We start from the raw sequence: 19,261 nt of genomic DNA, 5'->3' as shown, positions 1-19,261 counted from the left end.
TGAAATGATAAATGAACCTGTTGTGATTTAGATCTGTATTTACAGTAAGCGAACTGCCTAATGAACCATCTACTTCTACCAAAATAGAGTTTAATAAGACTTTTAACCCCCAACAGCTTTAGTGAAATGGCTCAGTGGTCTACAATTCCAAGTTAAGGAGATGGCCCTTTAGATAACACCAGGGGACAGGAATGTGGTGTGTCTAGCTTGTGTACTCAGCAAAAGTCTCCCATACACTTTCTTTAAATATTTCATGTATAAAGTATTTCATAAACTCTAATAAAGCTAATGTAGTCTCAGCAACATTTAATACTTAGTAGGATCTGTGCCACAGTCAAATATGGATCAGCTGCAGTCAATACATTTTGTTTCTGTTACCTTTGTCCCAAATCAGATTCTCAGAACAGATACCAGTCTTTTTGTTTGACTTGTTTCCCAAGCTGTCAAACACCATTCATGGGACTGTTGCAGAACACCCTTGTTTAGCAGTATTTTTCTGAGAAATTTGTATTCTCGTCACAAATCCGACGCTAACCCCAATTCCAGCTGTTTTCTTTGTGATTAGGGGAGCTATCAAAGCTTTCTGAACCAAAGTGCACACACATCAGAATTACTTTGCTTTCGCTACAAAAAGTCAAGTAAAGGGCACAAAGGCTACTGAATTTCAGCAGTAAGTGTTTCAGAACAATCAAGATTAAAAGATTAAAACAAAGTTGTTTAAACCTAAAGTACATTAAAATATGTATACTCCTAATTTTAAGTAGTGCCACTTAAATGTAAATTTATTCATTCATTTCTGAGTGCATAATTGAACCTAGCTCCTTACAGTAAACAGTGTAGCTTCTGTGGGAAACAGATACAGAAAACCCCAAGTCATAATAAAGAGATATTTCAGGTTTTTCTGAAGTGGACTTCTATAGAACGGTTATGAACAATTAATATCTTACATGTGGTAGATAGTTCTTTGAATGACCTCAGTTTGGAGAACAGAGTTTAATTCTGACTGGATAAATGAGCAAATGGCTAGTTATAAAACAAACCCAATCTTAAAGATTTTATCGTGGTTCATGCAAATGCTTTTATATTAACTTTTACACCACTGACTATAAATAGCTGCTTTTAAATTTTTAAGACTGCAGTTGTTTTAAGGTGACAGAAATCTACTTTGGAACTGGATCTGACTAGTTAGTTTGTCAATCTAGTCAGAAATAAACTCTATTTTGCCAGCTATCTACAACAGGTAAGATATTAATTGTTTATAACTATTTTAGAGTCCTTCACTTTGAAAGGTGACCTAAAGTGCTGTATTAGTGTAATGGTCTAACAAAATGAAAGAAAATCATATTGTTTGCATCAAATTTGACACTCTTTGACATTGACTCTTTTACAATGAGTGATTCGAACAAGTCTTTATGCATTTTATAATTTTTTACATCTCACTGCTGAACAGCAAATGGATTATGTTTTTGTCAGTTTCTGTGTCTGTGCCTATGTGTGTTTGTCTGTTTGTTAGCAAAATAACTATCAAACCATTGGGTGGATATACAACTGATTAACTTCAGGAAAAAATTCAATTGAAGATGGGTGCCATAGATAAGTGAGCTGGCCAAATGCATAAGTGGCTATAATTCAGTCAGTTTTACAGATACTGAGTTGGAAATCTGGCATGGTAGTAGCCGAAAGTCATCCTCAACATGTACTTTGAGATCTAACATATCTTGTAAGATCTCGCATTAGATTGTGCATAATGTCATTTACACAGTTTGACCAAAGTGGCTAGAACTCTGTCCCATCTACAAAAGATGATTTTAATTTAAAACACTGGCATAAAAAGCTGTGGGTCTAATGCATTCCTTCAGTTCTCTAATGAATTGAGTTGTGCTATTAATCAAGCAGCAAATACATTTATGAATAGTTTTAAAAGATAAAGTACAGACAGCTATAAAGAAAAAAAACGCTCTCATCACATACTGACACCGCTGATTTCATCACTCTACATCACTTTAAAAAAATCTGTTCTCAGTGGGGGAAAAAAAAACTAAAACCTCCGGCTTTATGAGAAGGGATTACTGTGATATGAAGGTCTTTCAGGAAAATGAGAAAACAGAAAAGTCCTGAGCTACTTTCCCCCCCTCGTATTCCCACCTGCTGTTCTGTTTTACAGGCTTCTCAGTTCTATTGCTCCTCCATTCAGCCTCATTTCCAGCTAAATTTATCCGAGGACATAAGGTGTAGTTGTCGTTTTAAAGAAAGTGGGCTCACGTATGTACATTTACACACACAGAGACACACACACTCAGATATATATATGTATAATTTTGTTCCTGGGGGTCTTCAGTAGCATAGGCAGTCATGTAGGTATTTGGGCCTTCTCCCTCAGGTTCCTTCATTTTGAGCACATATGGATCATTTGGATTCCTGCTGAGAGGATAAAAAGCCTCTCCGTCCCAAACTCGCAGTCATGCGCAACCCTCAGCAGGCATCACTTCATCTCATCTTGTCCTCGTCCATCTTTCACTTACCGGAAATGTAAATGTGATTCATTAGGATTTCTGTTCATAGCGCGTGCCTCCTGAGAGTTCAACTACAGGTCAGGGTGGTGCCTTCATTTCTACTCCTCCACTTTGCTGTGGGCTGGCTCTTTGTTCAGCCTTTCATTTCGAAGACACGGTTAGAAGTTCTGATTAATAAGTCGACTTCAATAGAATTCCCCTTCGCTCCTGCTTTTTTTTTTCTTCTTCTTCTTCTTTTTTTCTGGCTCTTGCTGCTGGGCTGCGGTAGGGAAAAGACTCACACAATTTAGATAATTTAGGTTTTTAAAATTCATGTCCCTTTGCTTCCATATGTCGCACCATTCCTCAAGAAATCAAAAATGCAAAAAAGCTATAAAAAACCATCATTGCGAGGCTTTATATGATTATAAATTGTTTGTTTTTGCCCACACATTGTGGATAATTATGATGGATTGAGAAAAGTCCTTGGTTTAAATTAGAGATGAATAATCAATCTGAAAACATGACAGATTTTCATAATTAAAGTGATCTATGTGATTTAGCAGATTGTTTTCCATCATGCCACCTCACAGCTACATTAACTTGTTGCTATAATAGATAAACACCACTTCTGCCCTACCTGCGTTTACTCTTTATAGGTTAATACTCTTAATTTGAGAGTTAACTCCTTGCAGCGTAACGATCCACCAAACCACCGACTTTTCAACTTGCTTAATGTCTGCGGGTGGGGCTAAAAAATGAACTTAACATTCACTGACGGCCGTTGTTTCACGCTTCACTAACTCACACTGTTATTTAGGACAGACTCATGGATTGATGTTCCAATGAAAACCAGGCAGTCGTGATCAGATTTTTGATAGGCTACCTGAGGGGAGAAGTCTGTCTTCATTGATGGAAGCCACATCTTGCAGATCAGCCAATCGCATTAGCAGGCTCCACCACACTGGGGAAAGTTGACTGGTTCGAGCCGATAGCTTGTTTTTCCATTGCCCCTCATGTCCTCTAATAGCTTAACTGTGAGCTCTCCGATCGGTATGCTCCGAGCGTACACACCAGCAAATATAACCAAACAAAATGAAACGTTGAGGGGCCTACAGTATCTCTTCTGCTATCTATGTAGATAAGTAATGTGATTCAGACTGAAACAATAATTGGCTCCTGAGTGTTTCTCAAGAGCCATAAACACGTTTTAATCAAATCCTCATGCAGATAGTTTAGCTCTCATATTGGCACAGAATTATAAACATGGGAGAACAACAAACATGAGTAACAAGAAAAATTAAAGTCACAAAGGTACTCTTAAGGGACATTTCATATAAGTGTATAACATTTCTCTGTGTGTGTGGATTCAACGGTGTTAAAGACGCCATTTAGATAAATTAAAAATAGAAACTTAGATTTGTAAACAGCTATCTAAACGTTTTTAAAGCAAATGTTTAGTTTCCTTGAAACTAATGATCAATTTCTATGAGAATAAAGCTTTTAATGAATCACCATTTGGGCATCACTACTAGGATTTCTGCTCATCCCAACATTTAACCTAGTGTTTTTCTTTTTTCCTTTGTTTTTGGGACTAATTGCTGATGTTTATACTTGGCTATCAGCTATCACCTCTTTGTACATATAGCTGACTAGATCATGCAAGTGTAGTTATGCTCCCATTTTCATATTCTATTAGAAGTTAAACACTGACATTCCAATTCAGTCTGGGTCAGCTTTGACCTGTTTCAAGTGAAAATATCTTGTCAATACCTTTATTTATTTGAACAACGCTTCAAAACATATCAACAAACCCAGTTTTTCCTCTCAGTTGTTAACAGTTATGACGAACAGTCAAAATCTGCTGGCAACAGAATCAGAAAAAAATTAAACAGACCCATAAAAAACTGTAAAAACAGCTCAATAGTTGATTGTTTCTAAGGGGCATGCACAAAATAGGCTTCTACATCATAGTTTCTGAAAACCTTTGGATATCTTGTCTACACAAAACCACCACAAATGGACTTTTTAATAGCCTTCACTTTGGAAAGTGTTTTTTTTTAAATTAGTTTTTCTGATAAAAAACGCAGTGTTTGTGTGCAGACAGGAGGTGCACAGGCAGCAAAAATGTGTTTTAAAAATATCTGAAGTAGTGTGGACAGGGTCTTAGGTTTTTGGTGTCTTGGTTCCTTGTGTTATGTTCTATTACCTTCTGCTGCTCCTTTGTTTCCATTAGTCTTGTTTATTGAAACTTGTCTTGTGTTCCTGTTGTGGCCATATCATAATCATATGGCCATATGGGAAATAGGTTGCTATGTTGTTTCTCTAAATCTCCATTTGTCAGGTTTACATGGATGCACAAAAACAGAGGTTTTGAACATTTCTTTTCACCAAAAACACTATTTTACATATGAAAGAGGAGAAAATGCAGCAGAAAATGTTTTGCAAATTATCTGTGTTAGTGTGGACAGAGCTTCAGTACATACAGTACTCAGGTTTTCTTTTATTTACCCAACCTTTGTGTCATCTTTTGTTTGTTTCTTTGTTTTTCTTCTTTGTTCATGTAATAGCGAGACCAGTTTTCAGTGTTAAACTTTGCATTGGTATTTTCTCCTTTTATTGCTGACTCTGCTTCACTGCAAGGCAGCATTTCCTCCAACTTCACACCAGTAAAAATTGGATTCATAATTTGAACATGACTTTTTTTTTGCATAGTGCCCGGAGATGCTTTTTGTTCTGAACTGGCATTATATGAATAAACTGGATTGAACTGAAGTCAAATGGGAATTCCTTGTTTTCAGAAGACTGGTATCAGTGTTGTTGCTTGATTTTACTCCCCACTCCTAACAGACACACACACAAACACACCTCCCACACACCTAATCACCTAATAATGATCAGGAATTACTCTGGATTGAGATCAAAACGAATGAGAAAATACTCTGTCAAGATAAACTGCTTTATATTCCATTCTTTATTTGTTGCATTTTTAATTTTAAGACAATCAATGAACATTCATATTACTTGCAGTATTGCTCACTAATGAATATGGATGGAAAATCAGACATCTCAGCTGCGTTATATTGTCTCTTGCAATAATACATGAGCTCAGCAAGACATTTTCCCAAAATGATTTATCAGTGGGACTCAATAACGGTGTTAAGCCACTAATGCATGCATGATATCAAACCATTATTAACAAGTTATCTGTCTCAAAGTGTTACACAAAGTGCATTGATTTGTTGTCACTATGGGGAATGAAAGGATCAGAGGAACTTTTCAATTTCAAGATGTATTTTTTTCTGTGAGTGATAATAGACTTTTGATGGTTAAGTGTAAAATTTGACTCCAACAGCTGTGTCACCTATAAGAGAAGGTGTGAATTGGATTGCTTCTCATTGTCTATTCTGTCCTATATCTGCTAATAAAACTGCCTGCTTCTGCTCTGTGGCTAATATGATTGACTGCTCCACTGTCTGTTGACTAATGTAATTGTCTGCAGCTATTTTGGAGGGGGACTTGATCAGAGTAATTGGCAGTGGTTCCTCCTTGGTCACGGTGAGATCAAGTCACCTCCCGGGCGTAGACAGCCACAACAGGCTTGAGGTGGAGCTGCCGAGCGGAGCAACCAGATGGCCCGATGACGGTAGGCCAACCACACCAGCAGCAGCATCATGGTGATGAGAGAGAAGCCGACAGCCAGGCTGATGATGACCAAAACCAGGTCAAGTTCTGATAAGTCTGAAAATCAAAAACACACAAAAGAACCAACATCTGGCTTTGTTTTCGCTTCCTAGTGTATATGAAGAAAACTAAAAGAAATGTGTCGCAGAGTGGAGGGGTTTTCTATGATAATTCATGTTTACAGTATATTTACACTCAGGTGGACACAGCATGCCTCTTTCTTCACACTCTATTGATAACAGCACAGTCATCTCTCATTTCCTCTACCAGCATCTTCCGTCCTGCCTCTGTTATCTCAGATTGATTGCTTTCATTTTTACTCCAAGCTAATAATTACCTATCTCCTTTGGGAAGGTTGAATTCTTTGCTTGTTTCAACACGGGCCCAAAGGATATGCGATTCTTCAGATTGGCGACAGCAGTCTCTGGACCATCTGAGGGAACCGCACTCCTCTCTTGAAAGCACTGACATAGAAATAAGAGGGAAAAATACAGTGTGAGTAGGAAAGATGATAGGGTAGCTACTGACTTTTGAAGAAGTGTTTGTGATCTATCAACAGACAGACAACGAAACACACACAGACACAGCCAAAAACATATTCGCCCGCCTTTTGCCTTTCAGCGGCAGGCTGTAAAAATCAATACACAAGCTCAAAATAAAATTACATTTTGTTCAAGATCCTTGATGTTTTTAGGCTGGTTTGGAATAACCTCTTAATGTTACAATAAGTTACTCCATGTGCATAACACAGCTTCTTATGTTACTGAATTCAATTACATTCTTTTCCCTATTATTTCCAATAAGACTTTGTTTCTGTTATAGGTCTTTACAATGCATGACCGTCATGTTTGACAGTTGTACATAATGATGCTTACTCAGAAGTTGATGTGGGACTTTGGTAATGTGACTTTATGAAAAGAATGATTATTTATAGATCGTTTTTATGTACTGGCACAAAATGACAGCAGGTTTTAGCACCACTTATGAGTCACCTTTTGTGAAGGTTTTTGTGTTCTAAAATAAAGATCTTCCTAATCTTCTGTGAGAAATGGGTCTGCAGTAGTTCTGTTACTGTTTGTTTTGCTTCTCATTTGTATTTCTATCGGTTATTTTTAACTCCTGAAGGAACCTTTGCAGATGAAAAAAACAACGGTTGATTGCTTTTGTAACTTTGCTCATGCAACAGTTTTTGTTCATTTCTGAGTTTAAATCTCTACTTTTTTTCTCAGTGTGGCATTAAGTAAAATAATGCATTCCCTTTACTGTTTCATAATCATCTTTATTTACTGGTTGCTGTAATGCAAACAATGATTTAATTTGTTGATAGTCAGTTCGGGACCTTCCTGCACACGTTTCACTACCGGAGGAGTAGATATCAGGTTTATACATGTGTGGGCAAGTTTCCACAAGGACTATGACTTAAAAACATTATGATAAGAATCATATATATGCAAAGCTTTATAAAAATGGAAAAGAGAATGCTTTTATAAATGTCTGGCTTATTCATCTGGCCCCTTGTGGGCATCTTGACCGAGCATTCATGTGTGACAAAAAGTGAAATCTATGTGAACAGTTATCCAAAACAACAAAGAGTTGAACCAATAAAACATATATTTGAGGACCTATCAGTTTCAGAGGTATGGCTGTTTGTGAGAACTTTGCTCTTTAAAAATAAACATCTGAATGAGTCCTCAGAGGTTTTTCCTGTGCTTCACATTCAGCATCTTACACACTTGTCGGATGATTCACATTTTCCCATTAAATCAGATGAGTCACTCTAACGACACCAGGTTGTCGGTATCAAACCACCAGCATCCTTTGCTATTCATAAATGTGTTTCTGTTACTTTGCAAAGACCTCTTTTACTTGATACCAGGACAGATGTTTGAAACAGTGTCTGGCTGTCAGACTCAGCGTTACATCTCACTTGGTTCAAAACAGCTTTGAAAACATGTCTATGGCAATAAATATATATATGTATATGTATTCTTTTTTTTATTTAGAGAAGTGACTTCTCCTTGCAATTTAAATGTTACCCTCTTCTCAACATAGTACTCACTTTAATTTTCTTTTTCTTTTCTTATTTGTTTCACAAGAGCCTGTCTGTCCCCATGTTTTTACAGCGTCTCGCCAAGAGTCACTACATTTAAATTGCTCTAAGCTGCTCATTCTTTCCCTCTCCATTCATTCCAGCGCAGTGCTCTGTGAACCAACTGCAGTCTTACCCTTTCACAGTCAGAGTGGTTCCTCAGGCAGACGCTGAGATCACAGTGTAGGTACACCACTGAGTAATTAATCATTTGGAAGAGACTGATGGTGAAGCTGGCACTGGTTGACAAGGCACTGGGCAGCAGCGTGATCCCCGATGGCTTCGCTCTGAGTCTGAGAAACAAGCACAAGTGTTCTGGATAAACTTGTTTCTCTTGACAGAAAATGGTTCAATTGAAAATAACCTGCAGACTTTGTTGTTTTCTAAAAGCTAGAGTTGCACTGATCAGCAAACATGAAGACAGATATTGTGCGCAAAAAAAAAAAGAAAATCAATATTTAAAGTTGGTATGAGGTGAACTCTTAGAAATAGTTCAGATCTTTTGAAGTGGGGTTCTGTGGGAAGATTATGAACAAGCAGTATCTCACCTGTTACAGAAATATCTTCAAACTGCCTCAGTTAGGAGAAGCAAAAGTTTAGTTTTGATTGAATTGATGAAAGTAAACCAAAGTGGATTGCTGGGATCTTAAAAAAAGTTAAAAAAAAATGATATCAAAACATATAAAAACTTTTAAAAAAATCAAAATAAAACTTGGTATCACTATCATTTTCATATCACACAATTCTGCTGGAAGTGCTTTAGGCTGCATCAAAAATGTTACAGCTAACTGCTGCTGCCAACATTTGAAACTTGTAAATAATCATAAAATTCTACGTAAGCTAGAACTTTTCTAGATTGTTTAGAGATTCAAGTTGGGAATTAACAAGTTCTAAATAGAGAAGGATTTGTGATGCACAGGACAACTACACAACTATTTTCAGAGAAACATGAACACATCAACATGTTCACAATTCAAGTAACAAGACTACAAGACTCTGTGACTCGTGCAAGAAAACTGAAAACCCTTTGCAACTGTTTTGAGACACATTGAAGACTCCAGTGCCGTTTGCCAATTAGTCTCCAATAGTCACAGCTGAATGAGAAACAGGTATGGTATTAATTGTCCTTAACCTTTCCACAGAAGCCCACTTCAGGATCTGAACAATTGCTTTAAGACCAAACAAATCTTGTTAGGTAAAGGTTAGATTTTACCTTGTGATGCTATGATGCTGTAATATTAGTGTCATTAATCACATCATAATTTAATATTTTGGTTTGTTTCCTCAATTTATTTTTAATATTTCCAGCCAACAATTTAGTGTTTAGCTTTTTTTCCATGCTATCCGGCAAAAGCATGAAAGCATGTATTACCAAAGGTGTTTTGTTGTGTTACACAATGAAAGTAAACAACCATCTTTGTGACATGTTGACATATTTATTAGTGAGTCTGCATTTAGCTACCTCTCAGTATCTAGAAGTGCACTGGATTTACATTGTTCTTTGCATCCGTGTGATGCTGGCACAAAGAGATAACACAATCAATCTGCAAGTGTTTACCAGAATTATTCTCCTAAAATTGCTTCTGCAGAACCATTGATATTAATTTTAGCAGCTCTGTTTCTTTTGTGAATGTATTTGCAGGCCGTGACAAACAGGAAGTGTGAGAATATTCATAGAAGTTAGAGATCTGTGCTCTCCCTTATGTTTTTACAAATGTCTTAGGCCAGGCGTTCTGTTTTTATTTTTTTATTTTTTGGTCCAGTTTGGATATCATATTAAATTTTAGTCCACAATAAAACAAGTTTTTCTGTTCCTTCATGTCTCTCCTGTGTTTTGTGTGAATCAAGCTTTATAGCTTCAAACAGAAAGCACAGCAGATCTCGCACCTCTATATTTCAGAGCATGTCTGACTGTTTACCTGGAGAAGAGGCAACAGGTGAAGTTGCTGAAGTCGGGCTGAGATGTTGGGGACAGGCAACAGGAGGTGACACCAAGGTTTATCTGACTGTTGTTTGTCTTCAGATTGATAAAAACCCTGAGATTTCCTCCGGCAGGCACAGCATCGCCAGGCTCCAAACTCCTTCCCAGTTTCAGACTCATTTCTGCCGTGTAGTTCCCGCTGCCACAAAGGTCGTCTGAAACTTCTGCCACACTAGCAACGGATCAATATCTCATTATTTTTACGAACTGCAAAAAGGAATTATTGTCTAATTTAAATAATGGATTTCTTAACTCTACCATTTTATTCTACTATTTCTTACCCTCCAGACAATGTGTTTTTGCCATCAGTTTTCTTATACTAGGAATACATTTCTTATTTGATGAAGTTTGAATGAGATTTATAATCTACCACATTGAAGACTTTTATAGCTCTTATTTTAATATTTAGCAACTACGGTTAGGAAGCTCTGTGGGGATTTTTTCTGTTAAGCGTGCTAACAAAGGAGAGTAGCTGCCAAACAGCAACCTGCTGACTGGTAGCAGCTTCATGAGGCATTGTGCTATAAACTAAATGCTAATTAGTAGGGTGACAGTATTAACACAATAACAAAATATATAATAATAACAACAATGGAACTGAACAAAAGAACCAGATATGATGTTCCCTTTCTGACTATATTTGCTGACTTTTCCTGCTTGCTAAAATTTTGTAATTAATATACAAGATTTATGAAACTAGTATTCTTTGATGGACAGCTACCGTGCATGCCAAAGTTTTAAACCAACACCCTGCATGGTCTGTTTACACTCAGAGTATGTGTCAGGGATGACCCTCAACTACTACCTCACCAAATTGTAGCTTAATATCTGTAAAACCGACTGAGTTAGAGCCATTTCTGTGTTTGCTAAGGTGGATTCGCTGTGGCCGCTATTTCAAATCTAGAACTAAGTCAGTTAAAGATTTTACATCTAGTGATTACTTGCTGATTGTTTCATTAAAATTCATCCAATGGTTCATGAGATATTGTAAAAACGGACAGACAAGGATGACTCCAACAATTAATGCCAGTGTTTTAAACAGATTTGACATGATTTGTTAGCACTCATACTATGTGTTGGGATGACTCTCAACTACCACCACACCAAGTCTTAACTCAATTACTCTTGAATTCATTGAGTTATATATATTTATGTGTTAGCAAAGGCTGATTAGCTGTGGCTGTCATCTTGAATTGGGTTGACTTCAAAAGTTAATGATTTGTAAATGCATATCCAGTATTCACTTTGTGAGAGTTTCAAACAAATCTGTCCAGCAGTTCATGAGGTATTTTCCTAACAAACAACCAAACACACGCTTACAAACAGGCAATGACATTATCGCCTGCCTTTCATGACAGTGGGCAAAAAAATTCATTGTAAATCTGTCTTTATTCTACATATAATTGCCTGTGCAGCAGTAGAATGAAAACATTTAGAAAAAAAGTGGTACACAAACAACAAAGAAAGAAGTAGCAAGGATAACAGTCCAGTTTGTAAAAACATGCACTGGTTCACAGCTCAAAATCTAGTGATTTTGAGTAAAGTAAAATTGTGAAGTGGAAAAACTATGAAGCTAATGTGTTTTGTGAATACTAATATGTGTGGCATGATACCGAGCTAAAAAAACTAATTAAAAAGACTGGTTGCCAATCAATTAAAACATGCAAATAAGTGCCTTTTTCTGCAAACTTTACGGGGAGAGAAAAATCGTTTGAGGCTAATAGTTTTACCTCGTCTAAGTCTGCGGAGTGCACCTGATAACAGACACTGTAACGCTGCCTTTGATGTAAATGATGAGAACAATCACACAGCAGGGATTCTGCTCTCCTAAAGTACTGGTTGTTGTAAAATCCCCCCAAAAAATAAAAATCCTGCAGAGTTTCCTGTGGTGTGCAAGTTTTTTTGCTGTAGACATTAACTGCCTTATTGAGTACATTTTTTGTCTGCCCTGAAGAGACGTATACCAGCAGATAAAAGAGGGAGCAGAGCAGAGACGCTATAAAAAATTGATAAGACATTGTTTTCAGGATCCCATCAACAAGAGAGTTTCTTGGGTCAAAACAAACACCGCTCGCTTTTCTTGTAAATTCTGTCATTGTGTCTGTGATCAATTTTTGTTACAAAATGAATAAAAACTTCAATAAACATGCCGATGCAACAAATTAGTGCAGCTATTAAATACTATGCAGTTTGATAGATAAATGTTTTATTTCAGGTGACTAGGAGTTTATAGCTCTACATTACTTTGTTTGTTGTCAATTTAATACTTTTATGTAATTATTTTGGAAGTTATTTATTTCCGTAGCTTGTTAATCAATCTTCGTATTGTTAGAGGTGGGGTGAGTATATTTAAAATCAATACTTGTGTATTTTGCCTCTGACACACTCCTGTGAAACAGCATTTTTGTCATCAGCAGCACCAACGGCATTTCCCTCTGTTTACCAGGCTGACTGTAACATGAGCAAACCTCAGGTAGTGATGCTTCTGTTTTATGGCTCTGCTGTACAACATATCCAGTAGAAGAGACACTGATGGGCAAAGTAAATCTGATCAGAAACCATTAGCACTACTCACTTTTGACTAACTTTTTCTTTGCCATAAATGTTGAAGTAATAAAAGGACTTGCAAGAACCAGTCAAATTTTCCAGTATCATGAGTGCAGTTAGGAAATGGCAAGAGAGAACTACCATTTTTCTCTTTCTTTCTGAGAAATTGGTTTAAATGAATATTCTTTAACTTGTATCTGCAATAAATAAGAGTGAAAACATTTGAATCTTTTACCTAAATTTATCAGTTAAGTAGCAATAATATATTCCCTTGCATGTACCAGATAAAAACCATCCCCAGATAGCACAGTCAGAAAAATCTGCATTTTGTTTTTTGCCCACGAACAAATGGTTTTCTAAGTTGTTGACATCTCAAAGTCCTCTGCAAGCATTTTAAATTTTCCGCTCATGACTAACAGAAGGTATGTTTCTCACCATGTCACCAGATTTACGAATTTGATAAGTACACCATCAGGGAAACAAAGCATAAACTAGCAATATAATCTTAGATAAAAAAATTAATAATGGATTATCTATAACTCATGCAAAATGATTAGAACAGTGCCTTAATTTGAGACAGGATTGTTAATAGATATTAATAGATATGATAAAATAAATAATAATATTACCCAGGGAGATACAGATGAGGTGATGTCCTTCTCCTTTGGTTCAGCCTTGGCAGCTCAGATTTAGACTTCGGCTCTGACAGTAACAGCCTGCTCCCAGACTCTGGCCTTGCTGTCTCCTCTTTAGCGTGGGCATGCAGTGACCTACTGGCATTTTGTACTTTGAACATCCTGGCTTTACCTGCACTTCTGTCTAATTGTGTTCTGGTGTTTCTTTCAGTGAACAGTGTCTGCTCAGTGGATTTTAGTCTGGTTTGTGCTGTAGCAGCTTCAGCTTCCAGCAAAGTGGCCTCTCTCACAGCAGCCTTCAGAGCTCTGGAGGTCTCTCTGTGAAAGCGTCTTCGTGTTGTTTTCATCACAGACTGAGCCCACTGAGGTGTGCTGTGTTTTTCCAAATGAACAGGTTTATCTGATGTACTTTTGTCCTTTTTTAACCCCGTGCCATCAGCACTCGCACGGCCATGCTCTGACTTCCTGGTGACAGGTGAAAGCACCACTTTGAGGTTGATAGCCTGCGGTGTTGCCTTTCCAGGTACAGAACGGTCAGAGCTCCAGTTGTCATTTTCTGGTTTTGTGTCAGCAGCACTGTCTGCTGCAAAAAGACTTCTTTCTGTGAATGCGGAATGTACTTCATACATTTCTCCCGTATGATCCATCACACCTGCTCCACTTGTTTTAGCAGTCCCACCTGACTTAGCATAGCCAATAGTTCTACAGCTGGTTTTATTAATAACCTCTGTAGGCGAGATCCCTGCAGGTGGTACAGAATCAGTCATAGCTCCAATGATTGCCTGACTTATTGAGGTCTTTCCAGGCGACGTATGCTTCATGTGTTCTTGTGTGTGTGCTGGAAACATTTCCCCAACTGGAGGATGTTTGGCTTCGAAAACCCTCTTTGTTGTCAGAGCAGATTTGAAATCTTTAAATGATGAGTACCTCATTCTTTCCACCACGGCAGATGTTTGGCCGTGTGCCCTTCCAGCACTGTGGGCCATTTTCAAAAAACCTGCTCTGACACCCATCTCTGCTTTTTTAATAGGACGTGTTATTGCAGTCACAGCAAGCAGGGCATGCTGCCTTTGTTCAGTAGTTTGAACAAAAATCTTGCTCTCAGGCAGCTGCACACTCTGTGTTTCCATTGTTCTTGTCACAGCAGAGGTGGGTTTGCCAGGAGTGGAAGTTATGAGAAGCCCTCTAAGTAATAAAGGCTTAGAAGGACTTTTGGACAGAGCTTTATGCTTAGCAATAGCCTGAGATAACTTTTTAGTGACTGGCACACTGTCACCATAATCTTCTGTGTACACATTAGTGCTGCCTATGCTAGGAGTTGTTGCCACAGAGACAAAATAATTGGTTTTAGCTGTGATTATCTGAACTTGAGAAGTAACATTTATAATCCTGTCAGTAATCTTCTGTGTAAATTTACCGTGGACTGTCAGGTTATTAATGTGTGGAACTTGGACAGTGCTGTGATTCAAAGTTTCTTGTGATGGATGCTGATTATCTTGCTTTTCAGTAAACGTTGTCTTTGACGAGTCACACGTCGGTATTTCAGGAGATTCAAGCAGACCATCTAACTCAACAAATGCGGTTGATCCAGTAGGATTGTTTGCAAGAAGCAGAGGCGTCATAGCTGCAATATTTTCTTTATCTTTGCCATCTGTTCGGATTATAGAGTTTAATTCACCGGTGTTAATAGCATGTTGTTTACTCCTCTCAGTTATTGGTGTTATTAAATAGGAGCTTTGCAATGGGTTTTTAACTGCATTTGAATGTGCTATGTTTGATGTCACCATCAATCGCACATTGTCCTTGTCTTCACTTTGATTTGTCTCTACTGTCTCTAACAAGGACTCACCACCACTGTTTGCATGGTCAGCATCTAAGTTGGCGCGCTGTGTTTTTTCCTCTGAGGCTGCCAGTCCATACGTTACAGGTAAACTGTCACCTCCGACCAGCCTGACATTTAGCGTCGGTGACATCCTTCTGTGAGGAAACTGATTGATTTCCACTCCGGGGCTCATTGGTGGCATTAGTGCCTGCAGAAATCTCTGCTTGTTATCATCACCGGGAGTATGCAAAGCGTTGTGATGAAACGTCCGCTCTGACAGCTTGAACGAGCACGGCCAGCCTGAAGTCGCGTCAGGACAGGAGGAGGACTGACTTCTCTGAGTGAAGGGCTGCCCTTGGTGCTGCTGCGACTGGCCCGTGGAGATGTGGGTTGCGGATGACAAGGCTGTGACTGCGTGTGGCTTTGTAGATGAGTCATTATACATGTGCTGATGCCGAGCAGGATTCATTGATGGTGTAACGTATTCTGCTTGTTCTCTTTCATTCGCCATATGTACAACTCTCCAAACCGAAGTGTTAAATTTATGCCTGTGATGTGGGATGCTGTGAATAATTGATATGCTGAGGGAAGTGTTTACTGTAACGTGGGGCTGAGCTCTCTGAAATCCAGTTGTGGTCGCCGGTGGAAGGGTGATGAGTGACAGCATATTAGCTGATTTAGCAGTCCTGCTCAGAGGGGAACTATATGCCTTTAAAATGTCTCTAAATTTTGAAGAGCTCACTGCAGCAGTGTGAGAAAGTTTTGGCGTGGCAGACACCGAAAATGCAACCTCCTTCTTCTGAGAACTTGCTACTGTAGCGCCTCGCTTCAGAAGCATAGCTGTGCGAGTGGGATATATCTGTTTTGATTGCTTTGGTCTTTGAGATTTCAGAGATAAGTTTGACACTTGGTGATTGTTTGTCACTTTATAAGAAAATGACTTATTTGCTATTCCCTCCTTTTGTGAAGTGCTTTCACTCAGATGAATGCCCTGGTGCTTGGTGGTTTTCAAGTCTTTAATCAAACTGTGACAGGACGAAAGGTTTTCAACAATGTGCTCTTTGTTAAGTTCTTTCCAATCTGTTGTATGTTCAAGGGGAACATTTGTCATGTCCTCTTTCACAATATCCTTGTTACATTTCACGTCTTCCCTCTTAAATTGTTCTTTCCTCCCCGCCCGTGCTCCTTTCTCTTCCGTAGCCTCCATCCGCATTTCAGCAACATCTAGGGTGAAATTCTCTGTATTTATTTTAGTCACACCATTTCTTTTGGCATCTCGCTCTTCCCCAACTTCCCCTCGTCTTGGATCTTTGTCTCGTCTCTGAGTTACATGCTCCTCTCTGCTCGTCTTGGTGGTGTGTTCTTCCATTCTTTCGGCCTCACTGTCAGGGTTTTGATTTATCTCAGCTCCAGAGTTAATTATTTTTCCCAGTTCTGCACTCTCTGTCTTATCTAATCCTAATGGTTCTTCCTTTTTGTTTGCCGGAATTTGATCTGCAGTGCTCCCCTCTTCATCCTGCAACTTTGACATTTCTTCTGTCTTTTGAATTTCCCTGCTTGGGTTGCCCTCGAACTCAAAACTATTGCTGTTCTCATTTTTTGCAACTACTGTGAATTTCTGTTCTTCATTATCTTCCAGCTTTAGATTGTGGCTGTTGTGTAAATCTACTTCTAAGTTGCCATTGGAAGTAGTTAAAGACTGCTGAGATTTTGACACATGAATATTGTCAAAGGCCTTACCCTGAATTATTTTTGATGGAGTTTCTGACAGTTTTTTAAAAAGTGCTGTAACTGGATGTTTGACTAAAGTTGATCCAAACGTTTCTTCACCAAAGTCTTGTTTAGCTCTACAGGTAAATTCCTTAACAGGCACAACTTTTCTTGTTGCAGTGGCTGAAGTTTGTTGCTCTTTCATAACCGTATTCATTAGCATCTTTGGAGGATTAACAAAAGACTCTTTAAAGATTCTGTGTTCGCTTGTAAAAGTTTGAGAGTCCTGCTTATCTGGAACATATATCTCAGTTAGAGATGCAAGCTTAATTGTTGAACCCTTTGCCAATAGTGTCGATATTGGTTCTTTGGTCTGAGAGCTTAGCTCAGATTGTGTTTGCCTCTTTAGCACAGAGATAAAAGAATCAGCTCTCGCTGTCAGAAATTGAGACTCAAGATTTCTGACTGCTGAAGCAGTTGGCCTGTGAAGGCTGAAGGGTGTTATTGCACCATGAACTTCAATCAAGTTCATTCTTGCAGTTGGATGTGAAGCGGCGCTGAAAGCATGACCTTTGGAGAGAATACTTTCGTGGGGAGATTTTGCAATAAAAGGCGTATTGCTCACTGGCATACTGCTGATGTCCTGAATTTTCAAGTTTCTTGAGAGGCTGTGGGAAGCATTTAAGTGGCTCTTAGTGAAATGCATCACTTTTGACCAAGGGTCCCAGATGCTCACTTTTTTACTGAACACCTCTTGATCTCTGTTTTTCACTGGTTTCCCACCTGCAGAACGCGACTCTAAGTGGTCAAATGTTGTGGTCCTTAAGTTTAGTCTTTCTGCAATAAAAGTTTCTTTGGGATAGGTGTTTTTTTGTTGTTTTGGCTGAGGGGGTTGTGTTGCTAATGATAACTCAGCCACAGTCTTAGTGTCAAACCTAACCATTTCTGTAGCAGAGAAAGATGTTTTGATTTGGGAATTACTCAAAAAGCTATAGTTTAGAGTTTTATTGAACGGAAAAGGAACAAATGTTAGATTGTAAATTTGTTCCCCTCTTTCACTGAAACTAGTTGTGTTCCTGTCCCTGATCTCTTCGCTCTGAATTTCTTTGTGTTCTCCATGGCGTAATGAGGTTGTAAACTGATTAGGATCTAAAGCAAGCCCCTCTCTACCCAGAGAGTTTGAAGAGCCATGAGGTGACACTGCAGGCAGAGCTGCAGATTTCTCTGTGGACGCTGCTTTTCCATCTTTCAGGCAGGTCAAACACAAGCCTGCCACGCTGTTTCCTCTCTCGGAATCTTCCGCCGGATCATTTTGGAGGATGGATTGCATGGTGCCCGACAGATATGCATTTCTGCTCAGGTTTGTAATACCCATGCCTCGAGATCGTTTGTCATCAGTGTCATTAAGCAGCTCAGCTGGGTAATCAATTACACCAGGATGAGATGTAGATAGGATTGGAACTCCCAGCCCTGCATCAGCAGATCTGAGAGTAACAGAGTTAGCATTTCTGCAATTTTTGTCATCACGCAGAGCAGGAAACCGAGCACAGGCTTTCACTGCAGCTGCAGACAAATGGACTTGTGGCTCAGATGTGTCATTCAACAATGGCTTCATTGTAGTTTGTGTAGAAGACAAAATCTTTTCAGATGTAGACATTAGAGGGATTTCTGATATCTTATGTGTCTTTGTAACTGATGGATAAGCTTTAGATAATTTTAGGAAAATTTGAACATTTATGGAAGGTTCAGAAGGTTGTGGATTTTGTGAGTTTGTAGCGTCCGTGGTTTGTATCCTCTCATTAGCTTCTGTTGACTTTGTGTCGAACAAACCCGCCCTTTGAAACTCGGCAGCCACTAACACTGCAGTGTGCAGATGTGTATTCTCTTTGGGTATTGCTTCGGTGCCATGACCAATTGTGTTTTCATTTTTTAGAAGTTCATATCTTATGCCTTTTGTTTGCTCTGTGGGGTTATTTTGGACGTCTTCTTTTTCTGCCCCGACTACAAAAAAAAAACAAAAAAAAACATGTCAGTCATTTTTTTTTTTTCCTCAAAGGCTGTTCGTTTTACAACTGGCAAGAAAACAAATTATAACAAGAATAAGTAAAGTCAGTTCCTAATAAAAATTGTAAATGTTTAGGGGAACTTTATTCAAATTTGTACCAGTAATTTACTAGCATATCTAAGACAGAAATATTAATCAAAAACCTTCTAATTTTAAGTAAGTTGACAGCATGACGGATTGCAATTTTAAAAAGTGTCACAAAGATGTCATTATCACTGTAATACAAGAACAATCTG

General features: G+C 38.5%; 1 protein-coding gene across 1 annotated transcript; it reads right to left on the bottom strand.

The window, feature by feature from the left end:
• Nucleotides 1-5,480: 5,480 nt before the first annotated feature.
• LOC112450985 lies at nucleotides 5,481-18,916 on the bottom strand. Its single transcript, XM_025008779.2, has 5 exons — nucleotides 13,423-18,916; nucleotides 10,185-10,418; nucleotides 8,402-8,558; nucleotides 6,514-6,640; nucleotides 5,481-6,233 (listed from the first exon to the last, which is right to left on the bottom strand). Exons 1-5 carry the CDS (start codon nucleotides 18,615-18,617, stop codon nucleotides 6,046-6,048), a joined length of 5,901 nt encoding a protein of 1,966 aa, XP_024864547.2. The 5' UTR covers nucleotides 18,618-18,916; the 3' UTR covers nucleotides 5,481-6,045.
• Nucleotides 18,917-19,261: the final 345 nt, after the last annotated feature.

This window comes from Kryptolebias marmoratus, linkage group LG2 (genome assembly GCF_001649575.2).
Source record: "Kryptolebias marmoratus isolate JLee-2015 linkage group LG2, ASM164957v2, whole genome shotgun sequence".
Classification (NCBI taxonomy): domain Eukaryota; kingdom Metazoa; phylum Chordata; class Actinopteri; order Cyprinodontiformes; family Rivulidae; genus Kryptolebias; species Kryptolebias marmoratus.
The sequence above is the reverse complement of the archived record's forward strand: the minus strand, read 5'-3'. Positions and strand labels throughout refer to the sequence as shown.